The sequence below is a fragment of the Vicia villosa genome, linkage group LG2 (assembly GCF_029867415.1).
Source record: "Vicia villosa cultivar HV-30 ecotype Madison, WI linkage group LG2, Vvil1.0, whole genome shotgun sequence".
Lineage (NCBI taxonomy): Eukaryota > Viridiplantae > Streptophyta > Magnoliopsida > Fabales > Fabaceae > Vicia > Vicia villosa.
Genome location: NC_081181.1, coordinates 105136166 through 105157044, shown reverse-complemented (window position 1 = coordinate 105157044; position 20879 = coordinate 105136166). Strand labels below are relative to the sequence as shown.

The 20879-nt window shown below is 31.0% G+C and overlaps 1 protein-coding gene across 1 annotated transcript; it reads left to right on the top strand.

Annotated features, from left to right (window-relative positions):
* The first annotated feature begins 2119 nt into the window (after nucleotides 1–2119).
* LOC131649726 (uncharacterized) lies at nucleotides 2120–2542 on the top strand. Its single transcript, XM_058919484.1, has one exon. The coding sequence runs from the start codon at nucleotides 2120–2122 to the stop codon at nucleotides 2540–2542; it is 423 nt and encodes a 140-aa protein (XP_058775467.1).
* The last annotated feature ends 18337 nt before the right edge of the window (nucleotides 2543–20879 follow it).

The following is a 20879-nucleotide window of genomic DNA, read 5'->3' as shown; positions in this document are numbered from 1 at the left end:
TAATGATGTCATAATTAAGTATGACAAGAATAAAACAAAATATCAAAATCTTTGTACTTTAAAGTTAATTTGTCTACTCAAAAGCTAAAACCAAATATGCACCTATTCTCTTTTTAATCTGCTTGAACGCAATCTAGATTTCAAAGCAAAAGATTCCTAGTTAGTGGTTGTAGATTTATGAAGATAGAGCTTCCATGTAAGAAATTGAATGATATGAAGTGGCACTTCATAGTGCTACTAAATTTTTTTATGATGGAAGCATCAGAACCCAGCCAGACAAATAAACATTTTTGTAGGCTCCTTTGGTAAGGAACATATGCTGATGAGTGATATGTGACCGAGAGATTCCAGTAGCTTCACTGCTTTTTTTCCTTCAGTTAAATAAAGAAGATGCATTTAGGATTTGTATATCCAAACCAACACTTTTATTGAAGGATAGACATAACCAGTGTCTTTGGGGCACTATTTAAGTAATTAAAGTGATAAATTTTTTAAAAATATTTATATTTAATACATTGAAAATTAAAATATTAATTTTTTTTTTAAAAAAAAATTATTTAATATTTTTAAAGAATATCATGAGGACAATCTTTAGTTAAATCTTTTAAATTAATTAATTCTATGCAAGCAACAAATTTACTTTGAATACTGTGTAAAAACATCTTTTAAATGAGAAATTTGACAAGTTAGACTACAACATTAAATATTGTCATAGCTAGCTAGCATCTAATTTATACCTAATCTAAACCCGAACATTATATCCTGAAGCTATAGTAAGTATTTCAACATTTGTTTTATTCATGCTTGATATTCAACTTCTTTTATTCGAAAAAATTTATAGTATATCCTAATGTTACAAAATTTAATATTAAAATTTTATCTTAAAAATCGTATGTTAATGTTTTAAGAGTAAAATATTGTATCTATTTTGAACAATATTTTAACTAATTAGATATAATTATCTAAAAATTTGAGACACTTGACGTTTGTAGTGGATATGCTATACCCTAGCTTATGTAAAATCCATCCACCACAAATTGGTGAAATTAATATGGCTAGTTGAAAAAATCATGGAAAAAAGTAGTCATTTTACGCTAATTAATCAAGAAATAACCAACTTGTTCATTAATTGTAGCTTCTTTATTTTTATTCATTCTGGTTTACGCAAAGTATAGCTATTGAGATTCCCATGATGTAGGTATAGGAATAGCAATGCAATTAATTAAGCAAGAATCTCTGCATGCGATGGTGGCTGTGGCGGCAGTGCTGTGGTCACACACCACTCTCCTTAGTCAGTCGTGCGTGTGTATAAATTATCGGATTTTTGACTGCTATAGTACTCTCTCTTTCAAAATACTCCTAGTAGATTCACTTATAAAATATTCTTTATTTGTCTAAGCTAGTAATGTTTTAAAACAGCTGCGTGAAAATGAAATATAGAATATGAGAATGTCCGGATAATCTACTACTATAATAATAATAATAATAATAATAATAATAATAATAATAATAATAATAATAATAATAATAATAATTACCACTATCCGACTACATGTTTAATCCTCACCCGTCCTAAAATAAGTGTCATAGTTGACACTTTCACATAAATTAAGAAAATGTTATAAATGAAAGAGAGAGAATGACAATTTTACCAAATTACCCTTATTTGTTATTGGTGTATTCTTATCATCATTAATGTAATTTGAGAGAAATAGTAAATGAAGAGTATTAATTAGAGGGTACAATTGGAAGATAAAAATTAAAATTGTATTGGGAACTAAAAGTAACACTTATTTTGGGACAAATAATTTTTACAAATGTAACATTTATTTTAGGACTGAGGGAGTAACATTTTTTTTTTTAGAGATTCACACGTTACATGTACACTACCCGCTAATACACTTTATCCATTTTATTAATACCATTAACTTTACCTTTCATTATTCCAAATACACCGTATTATTTTAGTTTTTTTCTCCCAAATTAATTAGTCTTTTTGAGAAATCAATTTCAACTTACAAGGCTTCAATAATCATTCAAAATGAATAATACCCTTCTACATATACCTTCATCTTATCTTTCCATAAAGTTTCAAATTTCGCTTATCAAACTTCATAAAATGTGTCATAAGAGGCTAGCCACTAGAAGCAGATTAATGCGATTTGGCTTTGTACAGGATAATACATGTAGCTTCTGCACTAGTGAAGAGAGTTATAACCATTTGTTTTTTGACTGTGCTGAGCTGCGGAAAATTTGGGTTGTTGTGCTTGACTGGATTCAGATTCAGCATACTCCAGACAAATGGGATGATGAACTACCATGGGCTCTTAGCAGTTGTAAGGGTAAGGGATGGAAAGCCAAGCTGCTCAAGTTGGCTTTGACTGAAACAATTTATGGTGTGTGGCATCATAGGAATCGTATATCCTTTGGCAATGCAAGTGATTTGAACCACATAATTGATGATGTTTTTGAAAAAATTGTTTATATAGGCTGGTACCATAAGTTGCTTAAACCACATATTGCTACACTTATGTTAGGTTGATTGGTAGCTTTGTTTCTTTGTAGACTTGATGCTGGATCAGTAGATCGCTTTGTACCTCATATATTTTGGATTAATAAAACTTTATTTCTTCAAAAAAAAAAAACTTCATAAATTGTTGCGATCATCCATCTCTCTGAACACCATGGTTTGTCTTTGTTAGATCTCTTCTACTATAATTCAAATCCAATTCTTCATTTAAGTGCATCCACCTTTATAGATTCTTAAATATTTTTATATTTCGACGTGTTTATGTTATCGAAAATCTGAAATACTTCTACTTTTTAAATTTGTTAGAATAATAATGCAAGTGTGAGTAAATGGAGAAATAGTCTCACATTGGATAAGAATGTGATGACTTGAGAATATATAAGTGAGAGAATCCACTCACCTATCACCTTAAGGTTTTAGGTGGACAAGTGGTGTGTCTCCCACAAAGATGTTTAGTCCAACACTATGTATCAATGCTTCCTAATAAAAGATTCCTCCAACTAATGATATCAGAGACTGGTTCGAGAAAGGGACCGGCTAACTTGTATCAAGTGAACTCATACTTGAGGGGGAGTGTTAGAATAATAATGCAAGTGTGGGGAAATAGTTCCACATTGGATAGGAATGTGGTGACTTGAGAATATATAACTGCGAGAACCAACTCATCTATCACCTTAAGGTTTTAGGTGGACAAGTGGTGCGTCTCTCATAAAGATGTCTAGTCCAACACTATGTATCAATACTCCCTAATGAAAAACTCCTCCAACAAAATTTGGGTTAGTTTAGCTAAACCCTGATTATTTTATATAAGTAGTGTGAGATATTGGATCAAACTGTAGTATGGTCGAAAATTCGACAGGGTCTTAGCATGTCGTCGAAGTCTGTTCACATGTTGTATTCGAAGTCCTACAATGTTGTAGTCAAAGTATGCTCAAGTAAGTAGTAGTCGAAATGCTAGGATTGTTAGCATGTCGAATTGAGCTTGTTTGTTAAGCTCAATTGTCTAAGTTAGCTTATTCCCTAAGTTAGCTTGTGTAATGAGTCTGTGTGTAAAAGTCCATTAGATAAGTGTGTTAGTTTTCTTATAAATAACATATTAGTATTTCATCATTGCACTGTGCAAATTCTAATTAGCGTGAGAGAGGTTATTTTTTATTTGTAATACTTGTAATCTTGTTTCAAAAAGAAAGTAAAAAATAGCAGTTTATAGCAAATTTCATTGTATTCTTTTTGCTTCTCTCTTTCTTACCCTTGTGGGTTTCTTGCCGATAAAGAAACCAGTTATAATTTGTTATTTCGACATCGATTTCATAACAAATTAGTGATGGTGAGCATGGAGAAGATGTCGTTAACAAAGTATGAGATTGAAAAGTTCACCGAAGTGAACGATTTCGGTCTATGGCGCTTGAAGATGAAAGCCCTACTGGTTCAGTAGGATTGATTAGAGGCGTTAAAGGGAGCCGCAACCATGGACGTTGCGTTAATGGACAAAGAAAATCCGACTATGGTAAAGAAAGCCCATAGGGCCATCTTATTGAGCCTTGGTGATAAGGTTCTCCGACAGGTTTCAAAGAAGACGACGACGTCAAGTTTATGGGTGAAATTCAAAAGTTTGTACATGACTAAATCGTTGGCCAATCGCCTCTACCTGAAGCAAACTCTGTATTCATTCAACATGAGTGAAGACAGAGTCTTGGTTGAGCAATTGGATATGTTAAACAAGCTGATTCTTGATCTTGAAAATATCGATGTCAAGATCAATGATGAGGATCGAACGTTGTTGTTGTTGTTTTGTGTTTTGCCCAAATCACATGATTACTGTAAATAAACTCTCTTGTATGAAAGAGGGTGTCTAACCTTTGAATAAGTTCAATCAACCTTGTATTATAAGGATTTGAACGAACGAAAGGAGCATAAACCATCGACTGTTGGTGAAGGTTTGTCCATTAAGGGAAAATTCTTGAAAAAAGATGGCAAGTTCGACAAAAAGAGGAGTAAAAGTCAGCAGAATTCTTATAGTGGTGATGCATCTGGTATTCGATGTCATCAATGTAAGAAGGAGGGTCATACAAGAAAAGTGTGCCCTGAACGCTTGAAAGATCATGGATAAAAGGATAATGGTAACACAACCATTGTTCAATATTGTTTCGACTCATTTGATGTTCTTGTGGTTTCAAGCAGCGACTCAAGTAAAGAGTGGATATAGATTCAGGTTGCACTTGGCACATAACTCCAAACAAAGACTTGTTTGAGAAAATATGTGATAAAGATAGTGGATATGTATTGCTGGAAACAACAAAGCATGCAAGATTGCAGGTGTTCGATCTGTGAGATTCAAGCTCCATGACGAGTCAATAAGAAAGTTGGCTGAAGTCTGGTATGTACCTGATTTGAAGAGAAATTTGATTTCTCTTGGTGATTTCAACATGAAAGTATATGCTTTCCAAGGAGAGAAAATTATCCTAAGAGTCATGAAAGAGACGAAGCAAGTCTTGAGAGGCGTGAAGAAACAAGGCTTGTGTATCATTAAGGCTGAAGTTATTAGTTGTTTTGTAGATGTTTCATCCACAAAACCTTTGTCAAAGACTGAAATTTGGCACATGAGATTGGGCCATGTCAGTAAAGAAGTCTGGTCGAATTAGGGAAACAAAATCTTCTTGGTGGAGACAAAGTCAAAAAGATGAACTTTTGTGAACCTTGTGTACTAGGAAAGTCTTGGAGAGTAAAGTTCAATAAAGACAAATAAAAAACACATAGATCCCTTGATTACATCCATGCTGGTCTTTAGGGGGCTGCAAGATGCACATCACATTCAGGAGCAAGGTATTTTCTATCCTTAGTTGATGATTATTCCAGAAATTTATGGGTATTCATCCAGAAGACTAAGGTTGAAACTTTTAAGAAATTCAAAAGTTGGAAGACTCTGTTCGAAAATTAGAATGACGGAAAGGTCAAGAGTTTGATAACCGATATGGCCTTGAATTTTGCAATGAGGTGTTTGATATTTTTTATACAGACTCTAGTATTGCAAGGCATAGAACTACTGTAGGTACTCCCCAACAAAATGGTTTGGATGAAAGGTTTAATAGAACCATTTTGGAAAGAGTTAGATGCATGTTGGCTAGTGCTGGGTTAAAGAAGGTGTTATGGGCAAAGGATGGTTCGACAACATTATATCTGATAAACAGATGTCCTTCGACTGTGTTAAATATAAAGACACCTAATTAAAGAAGTTTGGTCTGGACATCCACCAAATCTCAACAAACTTAGAGTATTTGGCCGCGTAGCCTATGCCCATATTAGGCAAGACAAGGTCGAACCTAGATCTTTGAGATGCATGTTTATGTGATACCTTGAAGGAGTTAAAGCTTATATGCTATAGTGTTTAAAGCCAAGTCACAAGAGGTGTATCACTAGTCGAGATGTAGTTTTCAATGAAGCTGGGATGAATTTCAAGAAAATTAATGACGTTGGTCGAAGTGCAGAAATATTTGAAGAAGAGCCAGAACAGGAAAATTTTCTTGTTGAGGTGGAGCATGTCGATGCTGAATTTCATATCCTAGATAAAGTCGGAGAAGAAGCATAAGATGTTGAAGATAGTGAAGAAGTATATGAAACTATTGATGACTACCTGCTGGCAAGAGACAGATCAAGAAGAGTTATCAAGCCACCTCAGAGACTTTAATATACAGATCTCATAGCTTATGCCTTAATCTCTGCAAGTGTGGTTCTAGATGAAGAACCTAGAGAAGGAAGTTATGAAAATTTGAAATAAGACTGAATGGCAGAAGGCCATGGATGATGAGCTGAAATATCTTCATCATAACCACACTTGGGAACTAATCAAGAAACCTGGTGGAGCCAAGTTAGTCAGCTATAAGTGGATTTTCAAAGTCAAGGAAGGAATAAAAGGAGTGATGTCGAAAATATTCAAGGCAAAATTGGTCGCAAAAGGTTCACTAAAAAAGAAGGTGTCAAATTCAATGATGTGTTCTCACCTTTTGTGAAGCATAGATCCATCAGAATGTTGTTAGATATGGTGGAAAAGTTTGAGCCAGAACTTGAACAGATGGATGTGAAGACTGCTTTCTTATATCGTGATCTAGATGAAACAATTCTAATGAGACAACCTGGAGGATATGCAGAAAAAGGAAAGGAAGATTATGTGTGCAAGTTGAATAGATCATTATATGGACTGAAATAATCTACTCGATAGTGGAATAGGAGATTCGACAAGTTCATGGCACACATAGATTTCATTAGAAGTCAGTACGACCATTGTGTTTACTTCTGATTTTGACCTGGAAATTCACTTGTTATTTTGTTGCTTTATGTGGATGATATTCTCATCGCAAGCAACAATGTTAAGTATGTAATGAAGGTAAAGGCTGAACTCAATAAGCAGTTCGACATGAAGGATCTGGGAGCTGCATCCAGGATTCTTGGGATTGACATCCGAAGACATAAAAAGTAGTCGAAATTATGCTTATCTCAAGAGGCATACCTACGGTAGATTCTCCAAAAAATTGGTATGTTGAATACAAAGTCTGTTGTGACTCTGATAAACCTTCAATTCAAGCTAAGTATAAATTAGTATCCCAATACTTAGGTCGGAAGAGCTTATATGAATAGCATCCCATATGCTAACATAGTAAGTTGTTTGATGTATGCTATGGTTTGTACTAGACCCGACATAACATATGTAGTAATTCTTGTAAGCAGGTACATGGTGAATCCTGGAAAGACTCACTGGCAAGCATTGAAGATGATTTTAAGGTACATAAACGAGTCTCTAAAGATAGTCCTAATTTATGGTGGAGCTTGTGGTGAAGATATTAAAGAAGTAATCGAAGGGTATGTCGACTCTGATTATGCAGGTATGTGTTCACTATGTTTGGAACAACAATCATTTGGAAAGCGACACTTCAAAAGGTCGTTGCCTTATCAACCATTAAAGCAGAATATATCGCCCTTACTAAAGTTGTGGAAGAAGCATTGTGGCTTGAAGGTTTTGCTAAGGAGCTGAAACTTCAAGGTCGAGTTATCTTTGTTAGATGTGATAGTCAAAATGCAATACACCTGTTGAAGAATTCATCCTATCATGAGTGATCCAAGCACATCGATGTGAGGCTCCATTTTGTTAGAGGGGTAATTGAGCGTGGAGAAGTCCAAGTGTTGAAGGTTTCAACAAATAACAATGCTGATAATATGATCACCAAGACATTGTCAAGTTGCATGTTCTTCCACTGTATGTAGCTGATAAAGCTGCATGAAGAAAACTAGTTTGTTCCCTTGATGTTATAGAGATTGCTCCAAGGTGGAGATTTATGAGATATTGGATTGAACTCTAGTATGGTTGAAGGTTAAATTCTTGGTTTGACAATTCGACAGGATCTTGCATGCCATCGAAGTCTGTTCACATGCTATAGTCAAAGTTCTACAATATTGTAGTTGAAGTATTCTCAAGTATGCAGTAGTTGAAATGCTAGGATTGTTAGCATGTCGAATTGGGTATGTTTGTTAAGCCTAATTGTCTAAGTTAGCTTGTTCCTTAAGTTAGCTTGTGTAATGAATCTGTGTAAAAACCCATTAGTTTAGTGTGTTAGTTTTCTTATAAATAGCATACTAGTCTCTCATCATTGTATATTGTAAATCCTAATTAGGGTGAGAGAAGTTATTTATTATTTTGTAACACTTGTAATCTTGTTTCAAAGAGAAAGTAAAGAATAGTAGTTTATAACCAAACTTCATTGTGTTCTTCTTGCTTCCCTCTTTCTTACCCTTGTGGGTTTCTTGCCAATAAAAAATCGATTATACTTTATTATTCCGGGATTTTGATTTTAGTTACAACGAAACAACTCGAAACCAATCAGATGCTAATGGTATTTTAAATTATGAAATTAATCAGTTTATTGTTGCAGCGAAATGGCTCGAAAGTATGAATTTGTGAAGGATATTAGTGACTCAAAAGAAACGTGGAAACTTGTTGTCCTAATTATTGATTTTTGGAGTGTTGTGAACAATGGGAGCATTGAACACCTAGAAATGGCTATAATGGATTCTAAGGTACTAGGTGATTCGAATATATTGGATTTTCAAGACATATAATAATGTCACGGTGATAGTATTTCTTTTTTTGTTTTGTTAACATTTGGATTTTTTTTAGGATGACAGAATTCAAGTTCTGGTTCACCACGATCACACACCCAAATGGAAAGAACAAATTAAAAAGAACATGACGTACATCATTAGCAATCGAACGATATATGAAAATGATCTTTAGTGAAAGCTAACATATCATCCGAAAAAATTATTTTCTTTAGTGGTACAATAGTCAGATCAAGTGATATTGATAGCATCCCTCAGAAGCAATACTTATTCAAGGATTTTAATTTGATGAGATTCTTCAAGGAAATTGCAAAGTAGAAAGACTCGAATGTCATTACTAAATATGATTATTTAAAACATATTATAAATAACATTGTTTATATTTATATAGCTCTTCTTATATTGCAAATATAATTGCAGTTGTGATTGAAGTATCTAATGTTCAAACAAAGGATGAAGGAAAAAAGTTGTTGTTTCGGTCAAGCTCAACGATTTAAAAAAAATATTTATATTTTTTTACTATTTAGTTACTATATGCCCTCTTTATATTGATATAAAATTATTGATAAATATTGACATACTTTTTTAAATTAGGGGCAACATTATTAACTGCAGCCTATGATGGATCTCAATTTTTAACATATTACAATGAGGCCACAAATTCTGGAGCTATTGTCTTTATTCTCACACATGCAATGATAAAAGTTTGCCTAGGTTATAATATTTATATTAGAAGTTTGTTTAAACTATTTTATGCACATTTATCGGTTAAGTTGATATGAATTATATTGAATTTTGTACTTTATAATGGCTGGAGTGGTTCAAAGCTGCCGATTAAAGAAGATATCCCTGAAATACAAAAGTTTTGGATTGAGTATGAAAGTTCTCAACTCAAGTACAACGTCTAACTACTATTTTGGTATCGTTGTTTTTTTTTTTTTTTTACATTTAGGGCCCATTTGTTTTGGCTTTTATTTTAAATGATTTTTATAGTGTAACATAATTTTGTGTAAAAAAAAATTACAAAGAAACTTTTCATAAAAGTTCCAAATGAATTTTTTTTGAATAGTTATTCTTAAAATTTTATTTTAGGTATTTCATTTTTTTATTAAAACTTTTTTTGAATATCAAAATTTCAAAAAATCACTTAATTTTGAAGCTATTTCAAATAGATTTTCATAAAAATCATTTTCAAAAAACCACTTTTAAAAAAATTGTGATTTTGACTATATTTTAGTCTTCAATAATGTTTCAATAAAAAAACGAATATAAAAAAACTTGTAAAATAAATGGAGATAATTTGGATTTATCAGCGGTAAGTTAGTGAGTGTCTCTATATAAATTTATTTACACTTATCCACCCATTTCACTTTTTGTTAATTGAGTGTTGTTATGCTTAATACGTTTGATTAACTTGATATGTTTTATAAAAAAGTTTTTATTTTCTTGATACATTCAGAATTATACTCGGCCGAATTCTACAAAGGTTGTAACAAGTGAAGATAATATGGATTTATCAAATGTATCTTAATGAATGTCTTTATATGAAATTATTTTCACATCTATTTGCATACTCAATTATTTAATTTTTTATTTATTATTTAGCAAACTTTGTCTGCGTGTGACAAAAATAATCCTAAATGTAACATTGCAATGACTCCGACCAAAGTTGTTTCGAATGGAGAAAAGGGTGAACATGTCGACTTTGAATCATACAAAGCAATTAAGTTATCGGGTGCCAAACCAACAAAGAAAGTGAAGATTGAGTCAAACAAATGATAACATATGTATGACATATTGGTTGAAACTTATTTTGGGTAGGCACTATTTGGAAGATGGCTTTATTTAGGAAGTTTTCATAAATTTGGTTATTCTACTATTTTGAAGTAGACAAATGACATACTGTTAAATGTGATTTGGTTGTTATTCTGGCATATTAGAATGTGTGTGGAATGTATTTTGAACCGTTCAATGATTTTTTTTAGGATCTATACACTTAATGATTAATATTTCCATTTCTCATCACATATGATTGAGTTGTTTTGAAGTACGATTTGTATGTTTATCCTTGATATCTAAACAAATTTAATTTCATATGATATAAATTTTGGCATGTTGTAACAATGTATGATGTTTATGCATGATAAAATTAATCACACGATATATATCTTATGCTAAGGTATATATATACTTTTGTTAAACTTAGTATACTTTGATATTGATGATATTTCATCTAATGTGATATGAAATCTTTCATGATTGAAACATTGTGGCATGCTATTTCATGCTAAAGATAGTCACAACATCTTTATATTTATATTATCCTTAGTATAGTTTGGTATTTATGTTATTTCATTGCATATGATAAATCATCAATATACCTATACTTTTGTTAACCTTGATATACTTTGGTATAGATGATATTTCATCTAATTTGATATGAAATTTTTATGTTGTAACACTGTGTTATTTTATTTCAATATAAAGATATTCACATCATCTTTATACTTTTGTTATACTTGGTATTGTTTGACATTGATGTTATTTCATTACATATGATATATCATCAATCATGTTTTTAGATTGTATAACATTAATTCATGCTAAAATGAATCACATTATCTCTATATATTATTGTTCTTACAACGTGTTTTACAATATTATAAGTTATAGTCCCTCTGTCCCAAAATAAATGTCACATTTGTAAAAATTATCTGTCCCACAATAAGTGTCGCTTTTAGTTTCCAATGCAATTTTAACTTTTATCTTTCCATTATACCCTCTAATTAATACTCATAATTTAAATTTCTCTCATATTGCATTAATGATAATTTAAATACACCAATAATCAATAAGGATAATTTAGTAAAATTGACATTTTCTCTCTCTCTCTCTCTCTCTCTCTCTCTCTCTCTCTCTCTCTCTCTCTCTCTCTCTCTCTCTCTCTCATTTATCATATTTTCTTAATATGTGTGAAAGTGTCAACTATGACACTTATTTTGTGACGGAGGGAGTAAGATTTTTGCATGTTAAATAATATAATACACTTAATCAAATAATTTATAACAAATAAGTTAGGCCGATGATATTTTCTTAGGAGAATTTTTTAGTATTTTTCATGTGTTAACGTAGTATAATGTGAAAGAATCATGTGTTACTATCACAAAAAATTGCTCATATCTTACCTTTCAAATGGCTTATTAAGAATTTATATGGTTCATTTGATTTACTGTTATTTAGCTGCAGTTATGCAAAGTTGGACATGTGAGAGATAGACTTAGTAAGATCCCAGAAAACAAAAGGTCCCATTATAGGTAAGTTTAATTACTCCTAGTTCATTATCCGGCTCAAATGCATTTATCATTGTCATTATATGAGTTGTCTTGAAACCAAGTCATAATAACTTTTGTCTATAATACTTATGCGTAAAATAATCATTACCATTAAGACATGTGCTACTTATTACACATGTTTAGGTAATCTATACTTTTTACCATAGGTAGTATTAGATATTAATTTATGATATTAATTTAAACATATGCTTCTATTAATGTTGAGTTTTTTGTACGTTATCTGAATACAAATTTTGTAGAATAATTTGGAGGAAATAATGATTATATTAGGACATTCAAAATACAGTGAGCCAACATATATATAGGATAGAAACAGTCTATACGATTTTACTTAAATAATCTATATGCGAATAACATGATTTAATGATTGATATCAAGTTGTTTTGTATGTTAAACATTCCGTTTACTCATATTGTCATTATGTCATGTAATTCTTACATCAATATTCAAAATATTTGATTTATATTTATCATTTCATTTATATATGGAATTCTTATCTTTAATTTGTATTGCTTTGTTTTTTTTCAGGATATATCTTAATGTTAAGCATAGGTGAATTGTAATTTATTGATCAACATCAACTGTGTCAACTGAGAAGGAATATACAGGTGACAACGAACATGTTCATTTTTCAGTTATGTTGAAGAAAAATAGGGCTCAAAAGGCCGGGATACGTAGAAAAAATATACTTCAGCAGAAGAGGGCAAAAAGATTGAAAACTATGGACAAAGAAAATAATTCATCAATCAATAGAAATGTTGTAAAAGAAGTTTCGAGTTTTAGATTACCTCTATTAGATATTTCTTCCAAAATCGATACAGTTTGCCATCTCAACAGTTATTAATTATGGGGAATTTCACTTTGTACCCCTACAATTATACTCATACCCCTACATAAAAAAAGTGGACCGAAATACCCTCTTATAAATAGTACATATTTTATAAATTTTCAATTTTTTCTCACATTTCAAAAAATCTTTTGAAACACCAAAAAATATATAAACCAGAACACTTTTTCAAATTCTTCCGGTGTAAAAAAAACACACTAAAACACTTAGAAAAAGAGTTCTGGTACTTTTTAAGTTGTTTAAAGTGGGGTTAGAATGTGCATACCGGAACACTTATTTAAATTGTTCTGGTGGTTTTTTTTTAATAATCTAGACTTTACGCAACGGTTTAAACTGTTGCCTAAAGCTATTGGCCAAGAGAGGTGTCGTTGTCTAAGGTGATTGCTTAATCATCAACGCACGCATTTTACAAAATGCACTCTAGGCAACATTTTTATTTTATTTCACATTCACTTTAGGCAACAGTTTTAACCGTTTTGTAAAGTCTAGAATTTTAAAAAAAAACCACCGGAACACTATAAATAAGTGTTTCGGTATGCACATTCAAACCTCACTTGGTACAACTTGAAAAACTACCGGAACTCTTTTTCTAAGTGTTCTGGTGTGTTTTTTTTTAATTTTTGGGTGTTTCGAAAAGTTTTCTGAAATGTGAGGAAAAAGTGAAATTTTTTAAAATATGTACTATTTATACGAGGGTATTTTGGTCTAAATTTTGTGTATGTAGGGGTATGAGTATAATTGTAGATCCTCAATTATGTTAGAGTTGTGTGTCAATAAGTTCTATGCAGCATGCTCTATCTAATTCATCATCAAACACTCAACCAAGTACAGGTTGTTTACCAAATCGTAAAATATGTCATTTAATGTGATTAACAAATTGGGAGTCAATTTAGTTAAGTAGTTTGAGAAAACTTTACCTATTGGATTTGTAACACCATCAAAAACTATCCCATTACAAGTACCTCAATCTAACTCTCCAGTTGCAGGAGATAATGAAGATGATACTATGGACAATGACTCTGACGGTATAATTTACTTGTGCTATCAGTTCTTACTTTTTTACTTCATATTATTGTATATAAATTAATTATGTGTTTATTATTTTAAGAGGTTACATTTCAGTTTAAAATGCATTCTTCGGTGAAGATGATTATTTTGATTTAATAGAAAACAACACAACTTCATGTGAATTTGGAGAAGGTACTTACCAAGTTAAGAGAATAATTTTGTCTTAATATGTAATCAAATTTTATAAAGGATATTTACTTTTTGTTCTAATTTTCCCCCCTAATAATAGAAGGATATTATGACGTAGGAGATCCATCAAGTAGTTGTCAATATTGTGGGGGCAAATATGTGGTCTCAAGAAAGGAAAAATAAATGTCGAAATGCACTCAATCCTAAGTTTTCTATGTGTTGTGGAGGGGGAAAGGTGCAACTACCATTTTTAAAAATCCCACATAAAGTTTTGTAGGAGCTGTTATTTGACAATGAAAAAACTGAACCCAAAAAGTTCGAGCAACATATTAGAATGTATAACAGGGTCGGCCCTGTGGGTGTGCAACAAGTGCCACCGCACACAGCCTCAAATATTTTGGAGCCTCAAAAGTACATCTTGCAAACTAAAATTATACTCCCTCTGTTCTTTATTATAAATCGCTTTGGAAAAAATATTTGTATTTTGATATAAATCGTTTTACAATTCCAATGAATAATTAATGATAAAAATTATTCTCTATCCTTTCAATTATAAAAATTTATCTTCGACGTGTCATTAAAGAGGAACAATTTTCTAAAAACATTCGTAATTTCTCATTTTCATACAAGAGTTATTATTTTTTTTAATATGTGTGAAAAGTCCAAAACGACTTATATTAGAATAACGAAGGTAGTGGTTATTTATATATTAAATATTTTACATTCTTCAAGAGATAGAAAATTGATATATGGCCAAGCAGGCGTGCTTGAAACTATGGGACCGGATTAAAGAGGCCAGTCCTCAGTTCGATTCTTATAGTAATGTTTTCTGGCAATTTTGATATTTTAAGTCTACGACGTAGCCTTTAAATGCCATTTTGAAATTACAAATTAATCTTCATATTAATTTAAAATATTATTAGAAATATTTTATTATAAATTAATCTACATATTCATTTAATATATTATTATAAATATTTTATTATTCTATTATAATTTTTTAGATTTTAAAATATCACTTAAAATTAATGCTATTTAGAAATAAAAATTATTTTTGAGATATATCGTTTTAAAGAATATTTAATAATAAATATTTAAGTAATTATATGTTAAAATTATTATTCTAATTATAAAAAATAATTGAAAATGACTTTTAATATTTTTAATTTTTTATAAAATCACTTTTTAATATTTTTTTAAACTCTATTTCAAACAAAGTCTTAGTCTAATTTTTTTGAGTAAATTTTTTTTAAACAAATGATATTTTAAGATATTTATAAGATCAACTCAATTATTATGATGTTTTTATGATAAAATATAATGTTGTGTTGTATCTAGTTTAATTTATTACTTGTTATAAAAGATTATATTATTTTTTTAAATATATATTATTAATTTTTTAATATGTTTAAAATATTGTTATTTATATAAAAAAATTATATTTTTAAAATTTGAACTGGGCCTCCGAAATGTTCGGGTCGGCCCTGGTGTATAACACCATGTTTGCATTCACTTCTTCTAATGCTAAGATGGACAATCTTTTTAAAAATGGTTGAGGACCTGCTAATATCCTTATTCAAGGACGGTCATGTCACAGGATAGGTAGTATGTTGCCTATGCCACGGCAAAATCCAAGATTTGCGCAACTATATATTTATCACACAGAGAACGAAATTCAAAATAGAATATAGGGAATCATGTATGTATGTTTTAAAAATATTATGATATTTAGTTTAAGCTAACAAAAAAACTTAATAATGATTCTAATTAATTCCATATGTAGGACAAAAGGTGGAGTTGACGTTGAAATTGTTAGTAAACTTTCTGCAATGCTATATGAATATAATGTCCATGCCGGATCATTTCGAATAGAAAGGGATAGATTAAATGAGGCAATGTTTCTTACTTCAAACTCCATCTAATATCTGAGCGGACAACCGATGGAAGGATATACAATCATTCGGTTTCTGAAGGTGTTGTTTTAATCGTTGGAGATGTTTATACTAGAGAAAAAAGAGACATTATTATGCAAAAGCAGTATGATTAACTTCAAAAAATAGATGAATACCATACAAGTTATTTAGGAAATCAATATCCATTATTATTCCCATATGGTGAAAATTGTTATAGACCTAACGTTAAATATCAAGATAAAGGAAATGTTATGCAAGTTGATGGAAACTCATAATTCAAAGATATGGAAATTGAAAATGTTCAATGGGAACCAGCCACGAAGAAAAATTGACTTACAATAAGAGAGTGGCTGGCCTTTAGAATTCAATCGAGAGAAAATGAGGCACAAACATAATTTTACCTGCTGCTATCTGATCCTACAATTGTAGCTGCTATTTTAGGGTTACCACGTGGCTAATTATGCTGAACTCCTCTTAGAGAAGTTTCCCCTCAACTTCCTAAGTCAAAAGGAGAGAATCGCCCAAAATTTTCTCCATATCTGTTGCGGTAGAAGTACATCACTTCAAATATGGTTTTTAACCACTCAACAGCATCCCCCTTCCCACCTTCAAGCCCGTGGTTCGCCAAAGATGTCGATCTTCATGAAAACCCAAAATGCATGCAACAAATACAACACTTAAGTCTGATTTTCCCTCATTTTACATTCAACTATATGGTTTAAAACGGTATAATGATTTTGATGATGAAAATAACACACACTTATGTGCCAAACGACTTAAAATTTTAAGAAAAGAGTCGCCACCATTTATTTTATCGTAAAGGAAGGGAATTAAATGGATTACCCTATAGTTAGAGATTCTAAGTTCGCGAGTCGGTTAAACGGAGGGAAGGTGTTAGGCACCCTTCGTCTCCCTTGTATTCAAGGGGATCCCTTTTAGGTTTAGGTTATTATATAGATTTAAAGTTTATATACGGTAAACATCCATCTACCCATATCAAAAAAATGAGTTTTTAAGAGATTTAAACCAAATGTTAGTATTTTTTATAGTTATACTCGCTAGGGTTTTGAAACCCTATGCCTGCGTATTCCCTAGTGCAATGAGGAAGTCAGAGTACCGTAGTTCATATGGTTTGGATGGTTTTTTTTATTGGATTGTGTAGATGTTTTAGAAATCTCCTTGAACCACATTGCGTAGTCGTAGGCGAAGTTCGCAGTTCGTGGACGCAATTCGTAGTTGTTTAGAAAATAAATCCACAATCCTTTTTAAAGTAAATAATATCTTGATTTGATTATGTTAGTAGAAAAATATGTCAAGTTTTATTGGTTAGATGTTTTGATGTTAAATGATAAATCGATAATACGTTAAGCCGATCTGTTAGGTATTCGAAGACACGGTGGATGTACATCCACCTATGTCATTATTTGCGAGAAGTATTGGATTAGTTTTAATTGTGAAAAAGTATGATTTTATGTAAAGGAACTGTTTTTGTTGTTTATTGTTATTTATTGGTTTGTATTTTTAATGAAAAAAGAAGATAAACTAATAAGTTTGGACTAAAATTTAGCCTATTATAAAAAATAGCTATCAAATATTATATAACATTATTTAAGATTATTTTTTAATGAAAATAAATTTTAATATAAATTTTTTGATTCAATTAGAATAGTTTATGTTAGTTTTGGTTAAGTTAATGTCCAAGAAACATTACATATTAAAATATATAAGATATATATATTAGTTAAATGAATGTATATAAAGAATTTAATTGAAATACATTGACACTGTAACGAATTTTTACACTGTCAGTTAATCACAACCGTTGATTAGTTAATAATGTTTGACTTTTATTTTAATCTTTTAAAAAGTAATATAATTGAATGATCAAGATCTAGTGATGGTGTAAAACTTTTTACACTGACAGTGCATAACAATTAAACTCGTATATAAATTATCGGCGGCTACAGTACGTTAGACTTTATGACATAATTGATTTGTTTTAATACACCACACCAAAACAGCAGTTGTATGATAAATAAAGAAAACAATGAAACACCATATATATATATATATATATATATATATATATATATATATATATATATATATATATATATATATATTATATATATATATATATATAGTTTCAAATACATAGTTTCAAATAACAACACCATGAAGTAAAAAAACCTGGATAGTCGAACTTGACGGCGGAGGAAGTGTTTAGTAGGGCGGTTGCAATCGGAAGCTTAGCGCGGTGATCATGGTGTTGTTCCGTCTACGCTGGTGATGCAGTGTCCTCTGAGGAAGGAGATTGGAGAAGGTCGTCCGTGGCGGTTGTTACCAGATTTGAATTATTTTTGTTATTCTTCTCCCTTTGATTTTTCTGCAACAAGAATGACAAAAATACCAAAAAATAGTTGCTCTGAAAAATTATAATAATTGAATTTGTTTGGATTAGGGTTATGTTAAATTGTTACTGGTTGTAGAAAGTTTATTTATTTGAAACTTCGGTTAATGATGGATAGTATAAAAATGGCTACGATATTTTGTGTGAATGGTGATTGAATGGTTTATGGTTTTATACATTTTGTGAGGTTTATGTTGTGAAGGAGGGTGGAAGTGATTATATATCACATGGTTTCAAAAAGTGTAAAAAGCATATTGGTAACAATTTTGAAGGGAGGTTAGAAAACTGATGATGAAATTTTGTACGCGAAAGTTCTGATGGAAAAATTGGCCTCCTCCTTTACATGAAAAAATGGGCATCTTATAGCTTTTAGAATTATACCAATATGGAATCAAACTATGGAAAGAAATGAAGCAAATTGATGTAGAATTATGTTGTGTATCAAAGCCAATAAAAATGAATTAACATGGTCTATTTTTTTTCCCAATTTAGTTTGATATGTCGAGTAATTGTTTTGGAAAAAAATATTCTTGTTTTTATTGTTTTAATTTATGACATATAATATTCTTTTTGGATATTTCTATATGTGTGATTTTAAAAAGTAACAACTATAATAATACCCATAATAATAGTATTAATAATAATTATAATAATCTACTAATGATAGTAAAAAAAGAGAAAAATAGAAATAAAAATGATAAAATCTAGAAACAAAATTTTAACAAAAAAATGCATTGAAATGAATGAAAAGTAGGATTCAAACTCAAGATCCTATATTCTAATACCTGATGTAAAACCCTTTAAGCAAATGTCATATTTTTAGTAGTGTCTCATGTGTTCTGCCAACTGTGCTACTCTATTCATTTGAAATTAATAGGCATTAACAAACATATGAAGTGTGAGGAGATATTTGCTATTTAATAAATACAAATAATTTAAAGTAAACTATTATATATTTTTAAATAAGCAAAATAAATTAATGTTAAAATGTTAGTAAAATTAAACCAAAAACCACTACAACAAGGAAGCCCTACAAGAGCGCTTTTTTTGGGCTTTAAGAGCGCTTAAAAGCGCTGTTAAAGGCTGCGCTGGCGTAGCCTACAAAAGTGCTTCTAAAAGCGCTCTGGTAGGCCCCCCCTATAAGAGCGCTTTTCTGGAAAAAGCGCTCTCGTAGGTCCCCCTATAAGAGCGTTTTCCTGGAAAAAGCGCTCTCGTAGGCCCCCCTTTAAGAGCGCTTTTTCCAGAAAAGCGCTCTTATAGCCCCCCCTGTGAGAGTTAAAAAAAAAAAAGCAACATACGAAAGCGCTTTTGGAAAAGCGCTCTTATAGGGTGGCCTTTAAGAGCGCTTTTTTAGGAAAAAGCGCTCTTAAAGCCCACCCTATAAGAGCGCTTTTACAGAAGCGCTTTCGTATGTTGCGTTTTTTTTTTAATTCTTTTTTATTAATCTTTGGCAGCGCTTTTACTAAGAAGCGCTTTAGTAGGTTTGTGAGGTTTTTTAATGTGCAGCCTGTATTTAATCCTCCCAGTCGACCTGTAATATTTTCGACCTGTAATATTTTCGACCTGTAATTTATTTTCGACCTGTAATTTATTTTCGACGATATTATTTCAGCCATCAGTAAGACAATATATATACCAAAATAATATCCAAAATTATATATATACATCATATATTACAACGTCAATAATGTTATATAAAATTGTAAGTAAATCGACACAAATCCTACATGAAAAAGTGCTTAATATAAAAATGACTCAAATCCTCTTTTATTTCTTCCAACTTAAGTTTCGGGTATGTAGCGGCACGGAATTCGTCAAGGTACTACAAAACAAAAAAAATATGAATGATACATTTAGTTAAATGTAATAAGTTATATGAAATTATCTTAAGTTATAAATTCATACCGTGAGTGGAATCTCTAATTGATTTGCCTGAAGGATTTCTTTTATATACCTCAATACAAAGTATCCGCAATCGTAACTGTTTCGCTGTTGCGGACACTACATAGAAAAACAAATAAGATTCTATAGTTGTGCATTGTTTTATCAAGTAGCATAAATATATTATAAGCAACATTGTGAAAAATAATGTACCTGCACTTGGATCCAAGTAATGTTGCTAGATTTAGTTCGGGATACCTGTGCGTCCCGTTGACTTCGGAACACTTGTATTGATCTAATTAACAAATATATAAAAGCATATGTTTAGATCAATCCCACAAATAAGTAAATATATATATAAATATACACGAATATATATTTAGAACGATCCCACTTACAAATCAACGATGTCCTTCATGGCCTGATAATTGGTCCATTCACCGTTTACCGAATTCAGATAATACACGACTTCCCTTATAGGGTTGATAGCAAGCAGCAACCAGTGTGCTCTATAAATAAAAACAATAGGTTATATGAAAATTTTGCTATACACAAAAGAAACAGAGATTAGATGAACAAAGAATGAGAAACTAACCCTACTGGTCGGGTATTATACGCCCAAAGATGCAGACATTCTGTG

Coding starts and splice junctions, on each gene's coding strand:
- LOC131649726 (XM_058919484.1), top strand. CDS start 2,120: ATGTGTCATAAGAGGCTAGCCACTAGAAGCAGATTAATGCGATTTGGC.